Genomic DNA, 18,594 nt, shown 5'->3' with positions numbered 1-18,594 from the left:
ACAGTTGCAGAAAACATACAGCATGACCTTCCCTGCAAATTTCTGCACCTTAGCCTTTTTGGGAGGGGGGTGTGTTTCCACTCCTTGCTCATTTCTTTGGTCTCTGGATCATAGTAGACCAAGCATACATCCATATAGTCCATTGGCCAAAGCCAGATTTTTTACTAATCGGTACCAGTAAAGGGGGCAAAACTTTGTTGTATTTCTTTGTAGAACTATGATAGTAGAGTTGTTTTTTTGTATGATAACCCTACCAGAGTTCCAGCTTATAGGTAGTAAAACACAAAAAAGTGTGTGTGTGTGTGGAGGGGGGGGGGGGGGGGGGGGGGTGTATTGGGGTTGGTTAAGATAAGTCAATGGCGATTTTGGTGATTTCTGCCCGGTTCTATCTCCGGATCCAGGGGTTCTATGAACTATCGGCAACCGCTCCATTATAAGTCAATAGGGATTTTGGGGTCTCCTTGGACCCCGATATCTCCGGATCCAGGGGGTTTAAAAAAATTCTGAGATATACGTTTTGTTCATATGAACCTCCTCTTTCAGACGAGCACCCCTGGGGAGCAAAATATTCCGGGTGACTTTGAGTGGGGTCAGCTTTGGTGGGCGATTGCTCGGTCCAGTGATTTTTCTTCATAAATCCGAGATATACATTTTGCAGAGGAGAATTTGGCCTACCCTTGGTACATAGTGGTAGAGGTCAAAGGTCGCAACCCCTGACCTGTGGAGCTTTCCAAGCACTTTGGTCATTGTTTTGGGGTACCCCGACCGATCCTGGAGCTTAACCCCCAATGTAGCCCAGGTAGCTCAATCGGATGGCTACCCCAAAATCATGACCCCAAGTTTCTGTACCCCAAATTGGGGGCACTAGGCCCCGGGGTTAGTGCCCCCCCACCGCTTCCAGACCATGTACTCCAAAACTTGGTGGGGTGATAGTGAATAGACTCTTCTATCCACAGGCCAAATTTGGGGTCTCTGGCACCCCAGGAATGTAAGATATGGCTCCTGGAATGGACCCCACTTCACTTGAGCGCTTGTGGGAGAGCCTCGGGTAAGTCAATGGGAAAACATCGCTGGCTAGAAGTCATGGATCTCCGGTACCTGTGGAGCTATTTACATGAATTGCAATAAAATAGTAGAGGGGTATCCCCTCTATAAGTGGGCCAAATTTGGGGTGATTCGGTCCAGCAGAACCGGAGCTATAGACCGGCAAAGTCAAGAATCTGTACCCGGGCACTCCTTGGTAAGTCAATGGCCAAGTACCGCTGACTGGAAGTCCTGGATCTCCGGTTCTGGTGGAGCTATTTACCTGAAATTTGGCACACTAGTAGGGGCGTATCCCCTCTATATTTAGGTCAAATTTGCTCCAAAGTGGTCAAATTTTTGGCCCATTCAGGGATCCGGGGAGACTCTGCAGCTTGTGTCGGTGCCTTAAGTACCTGTGCTTGAACTGGTATCTGTTAAAAAAAAGAGTGCCCCCTAAAGCTCCGACCGGTACAGGTGATGTTTTTGATTCCAGGGGTATGGATAGGTCCCAGGGGTCCAAACAGCCCCCCTGTCCCGGTGGGTGCTATTTTGTTGAATCCCATGCAGGGAACCAGGATATTTGTGCCCACAAGCCGGTACAAAAAAGACTTGTACCGAAACAGAACTCTGTGCAATTAATATGGATACAGGCTTCATTGCAAAGCACCTCCGATAATGTGGCATTGCAGATGTTTTGGCATAAGAGATTGACACCGTGTAATTTTGGATGTGCTCAGGTATTGAATGACAAGTGTTTAGAACTTTCTGGATACTCAACTGGCTGAGCTCAATTCAACTTCTCTACATTTAGTACAGTGTCGTTCCGGTCTAGTTTACTGAGACTATTGTATTTGAGCACGATGTTTTCAATGTACTTTGTCTTCTTTCAATAAAAATCAGATTATACAAAAAAGAGATTGACACCATTAAGCATTTCATCCAAATAGGCTTTGTCATTTTTATGGGTTTCTTCCAACCACGCGAGAAATCCCTTCCATGCAAGCCTCATAATAGCTTCATACACCAGCTTGTGAAGTCACACCGCACGTTTGTACTTACGCCCTTCCATTATATCACAAAGCTGTGGCTATAAGGCGGTTATCATACAGAAATATTATGGCCATATATATATCTTTAAGAAAAGTGCACTCAAGTTTTGCCCCTCTTGGTGGTATCGACATTTGGTCTGGCCCACGGACTAATAGTCATAAGATGTGCAAAGAAGTTCATGCTCCAACATCCACTGTGAAAGTTCACCTAAAGTTTGTTTGTGAAATGGGGTCAGCAAGCGGGGAACCCATTGTGATGACCAGGGCCGGATTAAGCCTTGGGGGTGCCCGGGGCACTTTAGACAGGGGGCCCCAGTGGAAGGTGGGGAGGGCTGTGTATAAGATTGTGCATACCTCCCAACATGACCCCTTCCAGGAGGGACAACATGCTCTTTACATGGACTTCCCACTTAATATAAGATTGGCGTCACCTGTGTTAAACTATTTAATTGATAAGAAAGGTGTGTCAACCCAGGTGATTGCAATCATAACTTAAGAAGGAAGTCCAGGTAGAGAGCATTGTGTCCCTCCTGGAATGGGTCATGGTGGGATGTATGGATTGTGTATATGACATTTAGCCCAATGGTGTGTACTAGATTTAAATTAATAGTTTAATAATGCCTGGGTACTGTTTATAGCTCTACCTAATTGAAAGACAACTATTTTATAAAAATGTTCTTGTAGTGTAACAAAGACAACTTAACCAACCTTAAAATACACATAGAATAATAAAATGTATAATTTACCTTGTCACATGCAAAAATAGCAGCAGCCTCTGTACTACTTACACACTGGGACAGGACTCAGGAGGACTGTGTGTGTGTGTGTGTGTGTGTGTGTGTGTGTGTATCTCTCTCTCTTTAGACCCTCATTAGGTAAGTTACACAGGGCTCCCACCCAGGTGTGGAGAAAGCTGTAAGTGACACAGGGATCCCACCTCCTAGTTCTCCTTTTGTTGGAGAGTTCCATTGATAGTTCATGAAATCTGATATTCCTGTGTCTCTGCCTGCACTACATTCTGTCCTGCTCACATTCTGGCTGTCTGGTTCTGCTGCTGTAGAAGAGGGAAAGCTAGTGATGTCATTATGCTCTTGCCTGGGGGGCCCCCTGACAGAGGGGGGCCCGGGGTACAGTATGCCTTGCATCCCCCTCTTAATCTGGCTATGGTGATGACACTTTAGACATGTGCAGTTGCTGATATATAATCTTCCGCACTCTTCCATAACTAAGACCACCTTCTTTCATGATCATTTCAATGGTCAGTCATCTGTTTTCAAGGACAAGAACCTTCATTTTCTTAACCGTGTGAAGATCAGTTTTAAAGCTCCTTTTACACCTCACAATAGTCTCATAAGATGGACTTTCATCACCATAGACCAGGCATGTCCAAACTGCGGCCCTCCAGCTGTTGAGAAACTACACAACCGAGCATGCCCTGACAGAGCGTTAGCATTCTCTGACAGCAAAACTGTGTCAGGGCATGCTGGGATATGTAGTTTCACAATAGCTAGAGGGCCGCAGTTTGGACATGCCTGCCATAGACAGCCACCCTTCCATCATAGATTTGGCGGTGCTGTTACCCTTTAAATGGAGGAACTTAATAACACTACGGGCTTCAGTTTTGTCCATCATGCAGGTTACTGACATCAGCTCAGGAAATGAAACAAGTTGACATAAGTAGCTGTAATTTACAACATCATGTACACAAGGATTGATGATTATGTTGATCAAATTACATCCGGATATCTCAATGACTTAATGGTGATAAATAAAACTTCATGATACCTCCTCGTACATTAAGACGGTATTTATTTATAGGATTCTAAAAATGTAGTTTAGTTGCGCTAGCTATTCATGTAAGTATAAAAATCTAATTTTCTCGTTCAACCTTATGGGCAATGTTGGAACACTGGGGACATCTCAAAGCAAAAGTGCTGAATCTGTAAAACTTGGTGGGTGTGTATACTGAAAACCAGCTGACTGCCTGTCACTCAACTGCTCAGCCAAAGCCCAGTGCCACCCACTGATCTGTTAAATATACTGCTACATTTTCAAAAATAGCCTGACGAATTACCAATATAGTAGAGATGAGCGGGTTCGGTTTTACTCGGTTTTACTCGGTTCTCAAAACGGCATCTAATTGGCTCACGGATGTCACGTGTTTTGTATAGCCAATAAGATTCGGTTTTGAGAACCGAGTAAAACCGAGTAAAACCGAATCCGCTCATCTCTACAATATAGTCCATCTATAAATGGTCTGCTTGGACTCCGGCCAACCTCTCTTATTGGCATCATAGAGTATTACATTTTAATCCCGCCTTCGTATTTTACTGATCCTTGGACATAGGTTCTCAAAGCCCTTACCACGTCCACAAATTAAAAAAAGGTCTCTTCTTCTGGAAACCTACAATGGGTATAGGCCAGAATCACAATGTACTGATTTAAGTGGAACTTGGGGACCACTTTGTGTTGAAAGGAAGATTTAGTTTGAAGAACAGCAGTGTATTCATGAAAATGAGATATACAGACCTACAAAGACATAGCCCCTCAGGTCCAATACTCCTAGAAAGTTTATCTTCCAGTTAAGGAACTTCAACTCCACTTAATGTAAAGCTTTGAAAGGAGTACAGTGTAGGTGTGCCTACACCAGCTACAGATTCCAAGGGAATATTGGGGAGATGTATGGAGGTTACATGTTCATTACTGCCTGTAAGAAAGTCTGCACCTTTGATAAAAGGTTGCCACTTTTCTCTGAAAGAATTTAAATGGGACAAAATTTGAACCTTTAGGGATCTAAGGGGTCTATTTACTCAGATAAAGTTGCTGGAGATAAAGCACCAGCCAATCGGCTCCTAACTGCCATGTCACAGGCTATGTTTGAAAAATGACAGTTAGGAGCCGATTGGCTGGTGCGTTATCTCCATCCAAGGCTTAGTGAATAGACCCCTATGTCTCAAATCTCCATCCAGACCCTCTTACAATAACAAGAGTAGGTGGGCCAACTGAAAGGGTACCTGGATGATAGGTCAACAGTACTAAGGTTGACAGTCGATAGGTCGACTACTATTGGTCGACATGCATTAGGTCGATATAGTCAAAAGGTCGACCTGGCAATAGTTGACATTCATTTTTTAAAATTTTAAACTTTTTTTATACGTTACATCCTACGATTGGGAATGGAAACCTGTAGTAACCTTTAAAGCATGGCGAGCGAATCGAGCCATGCAAGGGTACACGGTGCACTAATTGGGGTTCCCAGTTATTTTACAGAGTAAACAACACCAGAACCCTACAAAAAACTCATGTTCCTTTTGCTGTGACAACCTTTTTCGTGTCAACCTTTTTCCCATGTTGACCTTTTGGGGTTGACGTAGACACCTATAAAAACTTGACCCAATGATATGTAAATCATCCAAATCTAGAGATAATTCTTGACTAATTTCTAGCCTTAGGCATGGGTTGAGATATGCTGTCAGGAAAACCCTTAGCCTTTGGTACCATGGATTTAAAAGTCATATTATTAAAGTCAACCAAGGTAAAACTTGGTGATGAAAGAACCTCTGACTTAACAGATCATGGGCTGGATGTAAAGCCCCCCAAACCCTCCCTGCCCGATTTTGGCGGATGTGCGGGAAGCCGGACGAAATTGGACTACAGAGGCAATCACAAACAAGGCAGCTCTGGCCAGGAACAGCGACAGGGAAAGGTTGTACCACTGTTGGGGTTCTAGAGGCCAGGGGGAGCCATAATCATTCACACCATACACAATGCCGCTAAATGATGTTATGTGTGTGTAATGAGGGGCCATGGTCATGCCTTCCAGTGACCACTACCTCCAAAAACCTAAGCCCGCCTGACGTGATGGTGGCACTGGCTCCGATGGGCACATTATAAAATACTAAGCACCTCGGGAGTCTTCACAGGGATTGAGGGGCTGCGAGTTTACCCTTAAACAACATTTAAATTCACTATACACCAGTGCTCTTGTGTCAACCGTAAGGATAAAAGAGAAAACATAATAATATTAATGTGATATGGCATTCATGTCAATTTCCCATTAATTTCAATGGCCTATGTCTATCAGTGTAGTTTCTACACGTAGTGCACAGCCCCACTGAAATGAATGGACCATTGAAATGAATGTGTCATTGACATGAAAGGAAAAACGACATCACAATGCTGATGTAATTCGCTCTCTCAAGTCGGTATGTACAGTATATGCTAAAATACACTTCCATATTTATAATGGATTTTTTTACATGCAGTGACATGCTTTAAATTTATGGTAATTGATTAAGCATCTTCACAAAAAAATAAGAATTTACTTACCGATAATTCTATTTCTCATAGTCCGTAGTGGATGCTGGGGACTCCGAAAGGACCATGGGGAATAGCGGCTCCGCAGGAGACTGGGCACAAAAGTAAAAGCTTTAGGACTACCTGGTGTGCACTGGCTCCTCCCCCTATGACCCTCCTCCAAGCCTCAGTTAGGATACTGTGCCCGGACGAGCGTACACAATAAGGAAGGATTTTGAATCCCGGGTAAGACTCATACCAGCCACACCAATCACACCGTACAACTTGTGATCTGAACCCAGTTAACAGCATGATAACAGAGGAGCCTCTGAAAAGATGGCTCACAACAAATAATAACCCGATTTTTGTAACAATAACTATGTACAAGTATTGCAGACAATCCGCACTTGGGATGGGCGCCCAGCATCCACTACGGACTATGAGAAATAGAATTATCGGTAAGTAAATTCTTATTTTCTCTGACGTCCTAGTGGATGCTGGGGACTCCGAAAGGACCATGGGGATTATACCAAAGCTCCCAAACGGGCGGGAGAGTGCGGATGACTCTGCAGCACCGAATGAGAGAACTCCAGGTCCTCCTCAGCCAGGGTATCAAATTTGTAGAATTTAGCAAACGTGTTTGCCCCTGACCAAGTAGCTGCTCGGCAAAGTTGTAAAGCCGAGACCCCTCGGGCAGCCGCCCAAGATGAGCCCACTTTCCGTGTGGAATGGGCTTTTACAGATTTTGGCTGTGGCAGGCCTGCCACAGAATGTGCAAGCTGAATTGTACTACAAATCCAACGAGCAATAGTCTGCTTAGAAGCAGGAGCACCCAGCTTGTTGGGTGCATACAGGATAAACAGCGAGTCAGATTTTCTGACTCCAGCCGTCCTGGAAACATATATTTTCAGGGCCCTGACTACGTCCAGCAACTTGGAATCCTCCAAGTCCCTAGTAGCCGCAGGTACCACAATAGGCTGGTTTAAGTGAAACGCTGAAACCACCTTAGGGAGAAATTGAGGACGAGTCCTCAATTCTGCCCTGTCCGTATGAAAAATTAGGTAAGGGCTTTTATAGGATAAAGCCGCCAATTCTGAGACACGCCTGGCTGAAGCCAGGGCTAACAGCATTACCACTTTCCATGTGAGATATTTTAAGTCCACAGTGGTGAGTGGTTCAAACCAATGTGATTTTAGGAACCCCAAAACTACATTGAGATCCCAAGGTGCCACTGGAGGCACAAAAGGAGGCTGTATATGCAGTACCCCTTTGACAAACGTCTGAACTTCAGGAACTGAAGCTAGTTCTTTCTGGAAGAATATCGACAGGGCCGAAATTTGAACCTTAATGGACCCTAATTTTAGGCCCATAGACAGTCCTGTTTGCAGGAAATGCAGGAAACGACCCAGTTGAAATTCCTCTGTAGGGGCCTTCCTGGCCTCACACCACGCAACATATTTACGCCAAATACGGTGATAATGTTGCACAGTTACATCCTTCCTGGCTTTGATCAGGGTAGGGATGACTTCATCCGGAATGCCTTTTTCCTTCAGGATCCGGCGTTCAACCGCCATGCCGTCAAACGCAGCCGCGGTAAGTCTTGGAACAGACAGGGTCCCTGCTGGAGCAGGTGAGCAGGTCCTTTCTTAGAGGTAGAGGCCACGGGTCTTCCGTGAGCATCTCTTGAAGTTCCGGGTACCAAGTCCTTCTTGGCCAATCCGGAGCCACGAGTATAGTCCTTACTCCTCTCCTTCTTATGATTCTCAGTACCTTGGGTATGAGAGGCAGAGGAGGGAACACATACACTGACTGGTACACCCACGGTGTTACCAGAGCGTCCACAGCTATTGCCTGAGGGTCCCTTGACCTGGCGCAATATCTGTCCAGTTTTTTGTTGAGGCGGGACGCCATCATGTCCACCTTTGGTTTTTCCCAACGGTTCACAATCATGTGGAAGACTTCTGGGTGAAGTCCCCACTCCCCCGGGTGGAGGTCGTGTCTGCTGAGGAAGTCTGCTTCCCAGTTGTCCACTCCCGGAATGAACACTGCTGACAGTGCTATCACATGATTTTCCGCCCAGCGAAGAATCCTTGCAACTTCCGTCATTGCCCTCCTGCTTCTTGTGCCGCCCTGTCTGTTTACGTGGGCGACTGCCGTGATGTTGTCCGACTGGATCAACACCGGCTGACCCTGAAGCAGAGGCCTTGCCTGACTTAGGGCATTGTAAATGGCCCTTAGTTCCAGGATATTTATGTGAAGTGACGTTTCCATGCTTGACCACAAGCCCTGGAAATTTCTTCCCTGTGTGACTGCTCCCCAGCCTCTCAGGCTGGCATCCGTGGTCACCAGGACCCAGTCCTGAATGCCGAATCTGCGGCCCTCTAGAAGATGAGCACTCTGTAACCACCACAGGAGAGACACCCTTGTCCTTGGAGACAGGGTTATCCGCTGATGCATTTGAAGATGCGATCCGGACCATTTGTCCAGCAGATCCCACTGAAAAGTTCTTGCGTGGAATCTGCCGAATGGAATCGCTTCGTAAGAAGCCACCATTTTTCCCAGGACCCTTGTGCATTGATGCACTGACACTTGGCCTGGTTTTAGGAGGTTCCTGACTAGGTCGGATAACTCCCTGGCTTTCTCCTCCGGGAGAAACACCTTTTTCTGGACTGTGTCCAGAATCATCCCTAGGAACAGCAGACGTGACGTCGGAATCAGCTGCGATTTTGGAATATTTAGAATCCACCCGTGCTGTCGTAGTACTACTTGAGATAGTGCTACTCCGACCTCTAACTGTCCTCTGGATCGTCCAAGTAAGGGATAATTAAGACGCCTTTTCTTCGAAGAAGAATCATCATTTCGGCCATTACCTTGGTAAAGACCCGGGGTGCCGTGGACAATCCAAACGGCAGCGTCTGAAACTGATAGTGACAGTTCTGTACCACAAACCTGAGGTACCCTTGGTGAGAAGGGCAAATTGGGACATGGAGGTAAGCATCCTTGATGTCCAGAGACACCATATAGTCCCCTTCTTCCAGGTTCGCTATCACTGCTCTGAGTGACTCCATCTTGAATTTGAACCTTTGTATGTAAGTGTTCAAGGATTTCAGATTTAAAATAGGTCTCACCGAGCCGTCCGGCTTCGGTACCACAAACAGCGTGGAATAATACCCCTTTCCCTGTTGTAGGAGGGGTACCTTGATTATCACCTGCTGGGAATACAGCTTGTGAATGGCTTCCAATACCGCCTCCCTGTCGGAGGGAGACGTTGGTAAAGCAGACTTCAGGAACCGGCGAGGGGGAGACGTCTCGAATTCCAATTTGTACCCCTGAGATACTACCTGCAGGATCCAGGGGTCCACTTGCGAGTGAGCCCACTGCGCGCTGAAAATCTTGAGACGGGCCCCCACCGTGCCTGAGTCCGCTTGTAAGGCCCCAGCGTCATGCTGAGGACTTGGCAGAAGCGGGGGAGGGCTTCTGTTCCTGGGAAGAGGCTGCCTGCTGCAGTCTTTTTCCCCTTCCTCTGCCCCGGGGCAGATATGAGTGGCCTTTTGCCCGCTTGCCCTTATGGGGACGAAAGGACTGAACCTGAAAAGACGGTGTCTTTTTCTGCTGAGAGGTGACCTGGGGTAAAAAGGTGGATTTCCCAGCCGTTGCCGTGGCCACCAGGTCCGATAGACCGACCCCAAATAACTCCTCCCCTTTATACGGCAATACTTCCATATGCCGTTTGGAATCCGCATCACCTGACCACTGTCGCGTCCATAACCCTCTTCTGGCAGAAATGGACAGCGCACTTACTCTTGATGCCAGAGTGCAAATATCCCTCTGTGCATCTCGCATATATAGAAATGCATCCTTTAAATGCTCTATAGTCAATAATATACTGTCCCTGTCCAGGGTATCAATATTTTCAGTCAGGGAATCTGACCAAGCCACCCCAGCACTGCACATCCAGGCTGAGGCGATTGCTGGTCGCAGTATAATACCAGTATGTGTGTATATACTTTTTAGGATATTTTCCAGCTTCCTATCAGCTGGTTCCTTGAGGGCGGCCGTATCAGGAGACGGTAACGCCACTTGTTTTGATAAGCGTGTGAGCGCCTTATCTACCCTAGGGGGTGTTTCCCAACGCGCCCTAACCTCTGGCGGGAAAGGGTATAATGCCAATAATTTTTTAGAAATTAGCAGTTTTTTATCGGGGGAAACCCACGCTTCATCACACACCTCATTTAATTCATCTGATTCAGGAAAAACTACGGGTAGTTTTTTCACACCCCACATAATACCCTTTTTTGTGGTACTTGTAGTATCAGAAATGTTCAAAACCTCCTTCATTGCCGTGATCATGTAACGTGTGGCCCTACTGGAAAATACGTTTGTTTCCTCACCGTCGACACTGGAGTCAGTGTCCGTGTCTGGGTCTGTGTCGACCATCTGAGGTAACGGGCGCTTTAGAGCCCCTGACGGTGTTTGAGACGCCTGTACAGGTAATAACTGATTTGCCGGCTGTCTCATGTCGTCAACAGTCTTTTGTAAAGTGCTGACACTATCACGTAATTCCTTCCATAAGACCATCCAGTCAGGTGTCGACTCCCTAGGGGGTGACATCACTATTACAGGCAATTGCTCCGCCTCCATACCATTTTCCTCCTCATACATGTCGACACAACGTACCGACACACAGCACACACACAGGGAATGCTCTGATAGAGGACAGGACCCCACTAGCCCTTTGGGGAGACAGAGGGAGAGTTTGCCAGCACACACCAGAGCGCTATATATATACAGGGATAACCTTATATAAGTGTTTTTCCCTTATATAGCTGCTGTATAGATTTATCTGCCAATTAGTGCCCCCCCTCTCTTGTTTTACCCTGTTTCTGTAGTGCAGGACTGCAGGGGAGAGTCAGGGAGCTTCCCTCCAACGGAGCTGTGAGGAAAAATGGTGCCAGTGTGCTGAGGAGATAGGCTCCGCCCCCTTCTCGGCGGCCTTTCTCCCGCTTTTTTAAGGAAAAATTGGCAGGGGTTAAATGCATCCATATAGCCCAGGAGCTATATGTGATGTATTTTTTGCCATATAAGGTGTTTTTATTGCGTCTCAGGGCGCCCCCCCCCAGCGCCCTGCACCCTCAGTGACCGGAGTGTGAAGTGTGCTGAGAGCAATGGCGCACAGCTGCGGTGCTGTGCGCTACCTTATTGAAGACAGGACGTCTTCTGCCGCCGATTTTCCGGACCTCTTCAGTCTTCTGGCTCTGTAAGGGGGCCGGCGGCGCGGCTCTGGGACCCATCCATGGCTGGGCCTGTGATCGTCCCTCTGGAGCTAATGTCCAGTAGCCTAAGAAGCCCAATCCACTCTGCACGCAGGTGAGTTCGCTTCTTCTCCCCTTAGTCCCTCGGTGCAGTGAACCTGTTGCCAGCAGGATTCACTGAAAATAAAAAACCTATACTTAAACTTTTTTACTAAGCAGCTCAGGAGAGCCACCTAGTGAGCACCCTTCTCGTTCGGGCACAAAAATCTAACTAACTGAGGCTTGGAGGAGGGTCATAGGGGGAGGAGCCAGTGCACACCAGGTAGTCCTAAAGCTTTTACTTTTGTGCCCAGTCTCCTGCGGAGCCGCTATTCCCCATGGTCCTTTCGGAGTCCCCAGCATCCACTAGGACGTCAGAGAAAATCACAATGTATTTGCATGCAGACTCAAGTATGAATGCCAATGGTTACGGACACAGAAAGAAAGGGATTTCCTCGGGAATTGCATGATTTGCATTTGCTTCAAAACCGCAGTTCAGTAGAGCATTTAAATACAAATGGATAAGGGGAATTCCAGCTAATAGGGGTATCCAATTACCCGTGGCACCGCAGGTGTTTTTCATGGGTTTTTTTTTATCACCCTATCCATTCTTTTCGCATGAAAATACACAGGCCCTGCGAAAAGTGGCTGACCTATGTATTTTTGATGCACTTACTGCGGGTCTGAGGGGCACTTATCGCGGATCAAAATTCCTGATAAGTGCCGGCATCGGCGATAAGCTCCTGCTTATCGGAGCTAATTGGATAGCCCTCGGCGAAGCAATTAGCCAAAGTAAATTACGGCGGCTAATTGGATACTGCCTAAGTTGCAGAAGTCATACAGAGTATATAAATAGCAGGTAAAAGAATATAAGTAGATTTGCATGTTCTATTAAATTCTGTTTAATCTGAAAATCTTAAACTGTGGTAAGGAAGAATTTAAATAATTGGAACTGCTAGACTGATTTATCATAAAGATGTGCAAATTAAGGCAGTATTGTGAAAATATAAGAATATATATAAAATAAAAAACTAAACATATAACCTGTTTCTCGTGGTATCCAGGTCTGTGCCAACTGGATGCACTCATTACTCCAGCTAAAGTTCAAGAAGGAAAATAAATAAATAGCTTTTCTACAATTTGGATGGATACAATTTCTACTAAATTTTTGTAAGGTCGGTGACGTACTTTAATTCCTTCATTGCATCTATATAAAATCTGTCTCAGTTTTTAAAAGAGAAATATCTAAGTTAAGGGTTGTGTTAAACATGCTGCAGGTGCAGGTTCCCATAATAAACATTATTTAAATTAATTTTATTATGTAACTTTACCCAAGACAAAAATAAAATATTTAATTTTTTTTTTTTTTTTTATCAAATACAGTGGGCCGGATGTAATGACACCCAAGTTCGGGGGTCGTGCCAGAGGCTAGTGCTGCATTCACACCGCAAATGCCGGGTCCTACCCGGTAAGACAAACGTGTACTTACCGGGTGGGATCCGGCATTTGCGCTCCGTTGCAGGCTTCCCGACCCGGCAATATACCGGGTCGGTTGCCATGACAACGGAGGCCGCAGCAGCAGCAGGGGCGGGGGTGGAGGCGGCGTCGGGAGATGAGCTCATCTCCAGCGCCGCCTCTCCCTATCTTGTGAATGGGAACCGTGTCGCATCGACACGGCTCCCATTCACACCGCACCTGACCCGGTAATCAACCCGGGTAAAACCCTTCTTTTTTACCGGGTTGATTTACCGGGTCAGGCGACCCGCTAAATCACCCAGTGTGCTTTCACATCGCACACTGACCCGGTTCGACACGGCAATATGCCGTGTCGGTACCGGGTTATTTGTGCGATGTGAAAGGGGTGTAACCGAACTCAGACATTTTTTCAAAGGCAATGCATATTTTCATAAAAGAATTATTCTCACTGCTGATATTATTTACACGCTGCCATATACTGTATCCCAATTGTATATTGCACAGATGTCCACATCCAAAAGACCAGTGTGGCTGGTTCGCTCCAAAGCAAATTCTAAAGTCCCAATTTGTTTTGGTGAATGTGAATGGTGTTCACTAGATGGTAAGTGTTCAGCTGTATAAACGATGGGCGCTATTCTTATAAATGATTTTACAAATGATTATATATGTATATATTTATTATATATGAAATGTGATAAGTTGTGTTGCCTACAGCTCTGTGTACATATATATATATATATATATATATATATATATATATATAGTTTATCCGTGCATTGGTGAATATATAAAATGTTAAGTATGGTGATTGAAACCTGGTGATTGAAATTGGGTGACCAACAGCTTTATTTTGTGATTTATATCAGAGCGCCTGATTTGATAATTTTAGGAGTCATAATCATCAAGCACTATAGTATTTTTTCAAAGGGACAATCACTTACAAGGCAAAACCATGCCTTGTAATTGATTGCCCCTTTAAAAAAAAGTCAGAGTTGGGCCGGCATCCCACACGGCTGTCATTACATCTGGACCAATATGTTGTGCTGTCCATTTGAATGCAAATACACTTTAACTCCAGGCTTTGTTTTTTTGTTTATAGTCAAGACACTGAAAGGAAAAACGAGTTTTATGGTAAGAACTTACCTTTGTTAAAACTCTTTCTGCGAGGTACACTGGGCTCCACAAGGATAGACATAGGGGTGTAGAGTAGGATCTTGATCCGAGGCACCAACAGGCTGAAAACCTTTGACTGTTCCCAGAATGCATAGCGCCGCCTCCTCTAACTATAACCCCGCCTCCCTGCACAGGAGCTCAGTTTTTAGTTAACCAGCCCAATGCAGTAGCAGGAAAAGAGACGGCAACAGTTAGTAGCCACATACACCACACTCTCACGACAGGAGAAGTGTCAGCAGCTAATGCCATACCAACTCAAAGAAGCTAAGTGCGTCAGGGTGGGCGCCTTGTGGAGCCCAGTGTACCTCGCAGAAAGAGTTTTAACAAAGGTAAGTTCTTACCATAAAACTTGTTTTCTGCTGCGGGGTACACTGGGCTCCACAAGGATAGACATAGGGGATGTCCTAAAGCAGTTCCTTATGGGAGGGGATGCACTGTAGCGGGCACAAGAACCCTGCGTCCAAAGGAAGCATCCTGGGAAGCAACAGTATCGAAGGCATAAAACCTTATGAACGTGTTCACAGATGACCACGTAGCCGCCTTACACAATTGTTCAAGGGTCGCACCACGGTGGGCCGCCCAAGAAGGTCCCACAGACCGAGTAGAATGGGCCGTAATGTGAGCAGGAGCCGAGAGGCCAGCCCTCACATAAGCATGTGCAATCACCATTCTAATCCATCTGGCCAAAGTTTGCTTATGAGCAGGCCAGCCCCGTTTGTGAAATCCAAACAGCACAAAGAGAGAATCAGATTTCCTAATAGAAGCAGTTCTCTTCACATAGATATGGAGAGCCCGTACCACATCCAAAGACCTCTCTTTGGAAGACAGATCAGGAGAAACAAGTGCCGGAACCACAATCTCCTGGTTAAGGTGGAACGAAGAAACCACCTTAGGTAAGTATCCGGGACGAGTCCTAAGAACCGCCGGTCACGGTGAAATATCAGATAGGGGGAAGGACAAGGCACCCAAATCCGACACTCTTCTAGCTGAGGCAATAGCCAGCAGAAACACCACCTTAAGGGAAAGCCACTTAAGATCAGCTGAAACAAGAGGTTCAAACGGAGACTCTTGTAACGCCTCCAAAACCACCGACAAGTCCCAAGGAGCCACAGGCGGGACATAGGGAGGTTGGATACGCAACACACCCTGAGAATTATTCTCTGAAACCACACCGACAAGGCAGATATTTGAACCTTGAGGGAGGCCAGACGCAGGCTTAAGTCCAGGCCCTGCTGAAGAAAGGCCAACAACTTGGTTATACTAAACTTGGAAGCGTCATAATCGTTAGATGCGCACCAAACAAAGTAAGAATGCCAGTCCCTTTAGTAAATCCGAGCCTAAGCCGGTTTCCGGGCCCGCAACATAGTTTGAATGACCGCCTCAGAAAACCCTTTAGCCCTTAAGACGGAAGCTTCAAGAGCCACGCCGTCAAAGACAGCCGGGCTAGGTCCTGGTAGACACAGGGGCCCTGAACGAGGAGGTCTGGGCGTTGTGGAAGTAGAATTGGTCGCTCTGACGATAGGTCTTGCAGGTCTGAGAACCAGTGCCGTCTGGGCCACGCTGGAGCTATGAGAAACAGAATTCCTTTTTCTTGCTTGAACTTCCGAATTACCCTGGGCAGGAGTGACACCAGAGGGAACACGTACGGCAGCCGAAACCTCCACGGCACCGCCAGCGCATCCACGAATGTGTCGAGACGCCATCAGATCTACGTCTGGAAGGCCCCACTTTTCCACTAGGAGTTGAAATACTTCTGGATGGAGGCCCCACTCGCCGGCATGTACGTCCTGACGACTGAGAAAGTCCGCTTCCCAATTCAGGACTCCCGGAATGAATATTGCCGATGTGGCCGGTAGATGGCGTTCTGCCCAATGTAGAATCCGTGAGACTTCCTTCATTGCCAAGCGGCTTCGAGTGCCGCCTTGATGACTTATGTAAGCCACTGTGGAGGCATTGTCCGACTGTACTTGAACAGGACGGTTCTGAATTAAATGCTGGGCCAGGTTCAATGCATTGAAGACCGCCCACAATTCCAGAATGTTGATTGAGAGGAGGGACTCCTCCTTGGTCCACCGACCCTGAAGGGAGTGTTGCTCCAGCAAAGCGCCCCAACCTCTTAGACTGGCATCCGTCGTCAACAGGACCCAGTTGGATATCCAGAAGGGACGGCCCCTGCACAATTGTTGGTCCTGGAGCCACCAGAGCGGCGACAGATGAAACTCCGGAGTCAATGAGATCATGTGAGACCTGATCCGGTAAGGCAGGCCGTCCCACTTGGCTAGAATTAGCTTCTGGAGGGGGCGAGAATGGAATTGAACATACTCCACCATGTCGAATGCTGAGACCATGAGGCCCAGCACCTGCATCGCCGAATGTATCGACACTTGCGGAGGAGAAAGGACGCAACGAATCCAACCTCTGGTTGTGAGTGTCCAATAGCGCTCCCAGATGCACCATGCTCTGAGCAGGGACCAGGGAGGATTTCTTCCAGTTGATGAGCCACCCGTGGGCCTGCAGAAACCGGACCGTCATATCCAGATAACGTAGGAGAAGTTCTGGGGAATTTGCCAGGATTAACAAGTCGTCCAGATACGGCAGTATCCTGACCCCTTGACGGCGGAGTACCACCGTCATCACCGCCATGACTTTGGTGAAGACTCGCAGAGCCGTAGTTAAACCAAAAGGTAACGCCCGAAACTGGTAATGGAGGTTGCCAATCGCAAACCTCAGGTATTGCTGATGTGACGCTGCTATAGGAATATGCAGGTAAGCATCCTGTATATCCAGGGAGACCATTGTAGTCCCCAGGTTCCAAGGCCAGAACTATAGAGCGAAGGGTTTCCAAACGGAACTTGGAAACCTTCACAAACCTGTTCAATGCCTTGAGGTTGAGAATGGGCCGGGAGGACCCATTCGGTTTCGGGACTAGAAACAGCGGATAATAGTACCCCCGGCCCCTCTGCGCAAGAGGCACCTGTGCTACGACTCCTGTATCCAGGAGGGTCTGTACCACCGAATGTAGAGTGTTTGCCTTTGTCTGGTCCAACGGGACGCCTGTAAGTACCAAATTGCTTTCTAACAAATATTTAAAATGCCCGCTCTAATATACACTGCTCAAAAAAATAAAGGGAACACTAAAATAACACATCCTAGATCTGAATGAATGAAATATTCTTATTAAATACTTTGTTCTTTAAATAGTTGAATGTGCTGACAACAAAATCACACAAAAATTATCAATGGAAATCAAATTTATTAACCCATGGAGGTCTGGATTTGGAGTCACCCTCAAAATTAAAGTGGAAAAACACACTACAGGCTGATCCAACTTTGATGTAATGTCCTTAAAACAAGTCAAAATGAGGCTCAGTAGTGTGTATGGCAGGGCCGGTGCAAGGTTTCTCAGAACCCTAGGCAAATCTTCAGCACCCCCCCCCCGCCCCCCCAAAAATAATAATAATAATAATTATATATATATATATATATAAATACACATACATACACACACACGCACAAAATTGTGCTAATTGATAATGTGGCAATGTAGCTACAGACAATCTTGAAACAATATGCCCAGTCCAGATTCCTGACGGGGCAGAGGGGAATCTGGGGGCTTAAACTTTCTGTGGCAGCGGGAGACTCCCGATTCACTTTATAGTGCAGATGTGGGAGGGCAAGCAACTATACTAAAATCGTTTGACATATACAGTATAACAGGCAATAAACCAAATACTTTTAAGTTTTGAAAAAAGCCAAGCACTTATGTGAATGCATTTTATAACATTCTTGATATATAATATACATATTTACACATACATAAATGCACATACAAACACACACTATTCTAACATATAAAGGTCAATAAAAGAAACTTAGGTTATTGGCCGGGATGAACTAAAGGGAAAAATGCAGTAAAACCCCCATTTTCGGAGGGTTTTACTGCATTTTCATATGTACTAAATCCCGCCCCTCGCCGCTGACACCGCCCCCCCCCCCCCCCCGGCATAACTCTGTTAAAGAATCCTGGCACCAGAAGTCAAACTCCTCCTCCCCCTAGCAACCCAGCCGTTGGTCCTTCCGGCTGCATGGAGGAGGAGGAGGCGCCGGGAACAGCCTGCTGCCTGCGTCCCGGCAGGTGAGGAGTGTGAGAGCCCAGGGAGGCGATGGAGACCCCCCCCCCTTCCCCCGCACACCACCTCACATGTATCGTGGGAGGTCTCCGTCACCGCATTGCGATGCTAATCGCATATGTTAGTACATATGCGATTAGCATTGCTGTGAGGGGT

At 46.6% G+C, this 18,594-nt stretch overlaps 1 protein-coding gene across 9 annotated transcripts in view; it reads right to left on the bottom strand.

Moving 5' to 3' along the window:
* Positions 1–18,594, bottom strand: part of MEIOB (meiosis specific with OB-fold) — a 377,950-nt gene that overhangs the window by 50,922 nt on the left and 308,434 nt on the right. For all 9 annotated transcript variants that reach the window (XM_063934973.1, XM_063934970.1, XM_063934967.1 and 6 more), the window contains one exon: positions 12,704–12,756. In XM_063934973.1, coding sequence (XP_063791043.1) covers positions 12,704–12,756 — 53 coding nt within the window. The remainder of the gene's footprint in view (positions 1–12,703; positions 12,757–18,594) is intronic.

Source organism: Pseudophryne corroboree, chromosome 7, assembly GCF_028390025.1.
Source record: "Pseudophryne corroboree isolate aPseCor3 chromosome 7, aPseCor3.hap2, whole genome shotgun sequence".
NCBI classification, from domain to species: domain Eukaryota; kingdom Metazoa; phylum Chordata; class Amphibia; order Anura; family Myobatrachidae; genus Pseudophryne; species Pseudophryne corroboree.
The sequence above is the reverse complement of the archived record's forward strand: the minus strand, read 5'-3'. Positions and strand labels throughout refer to the sequence as shown.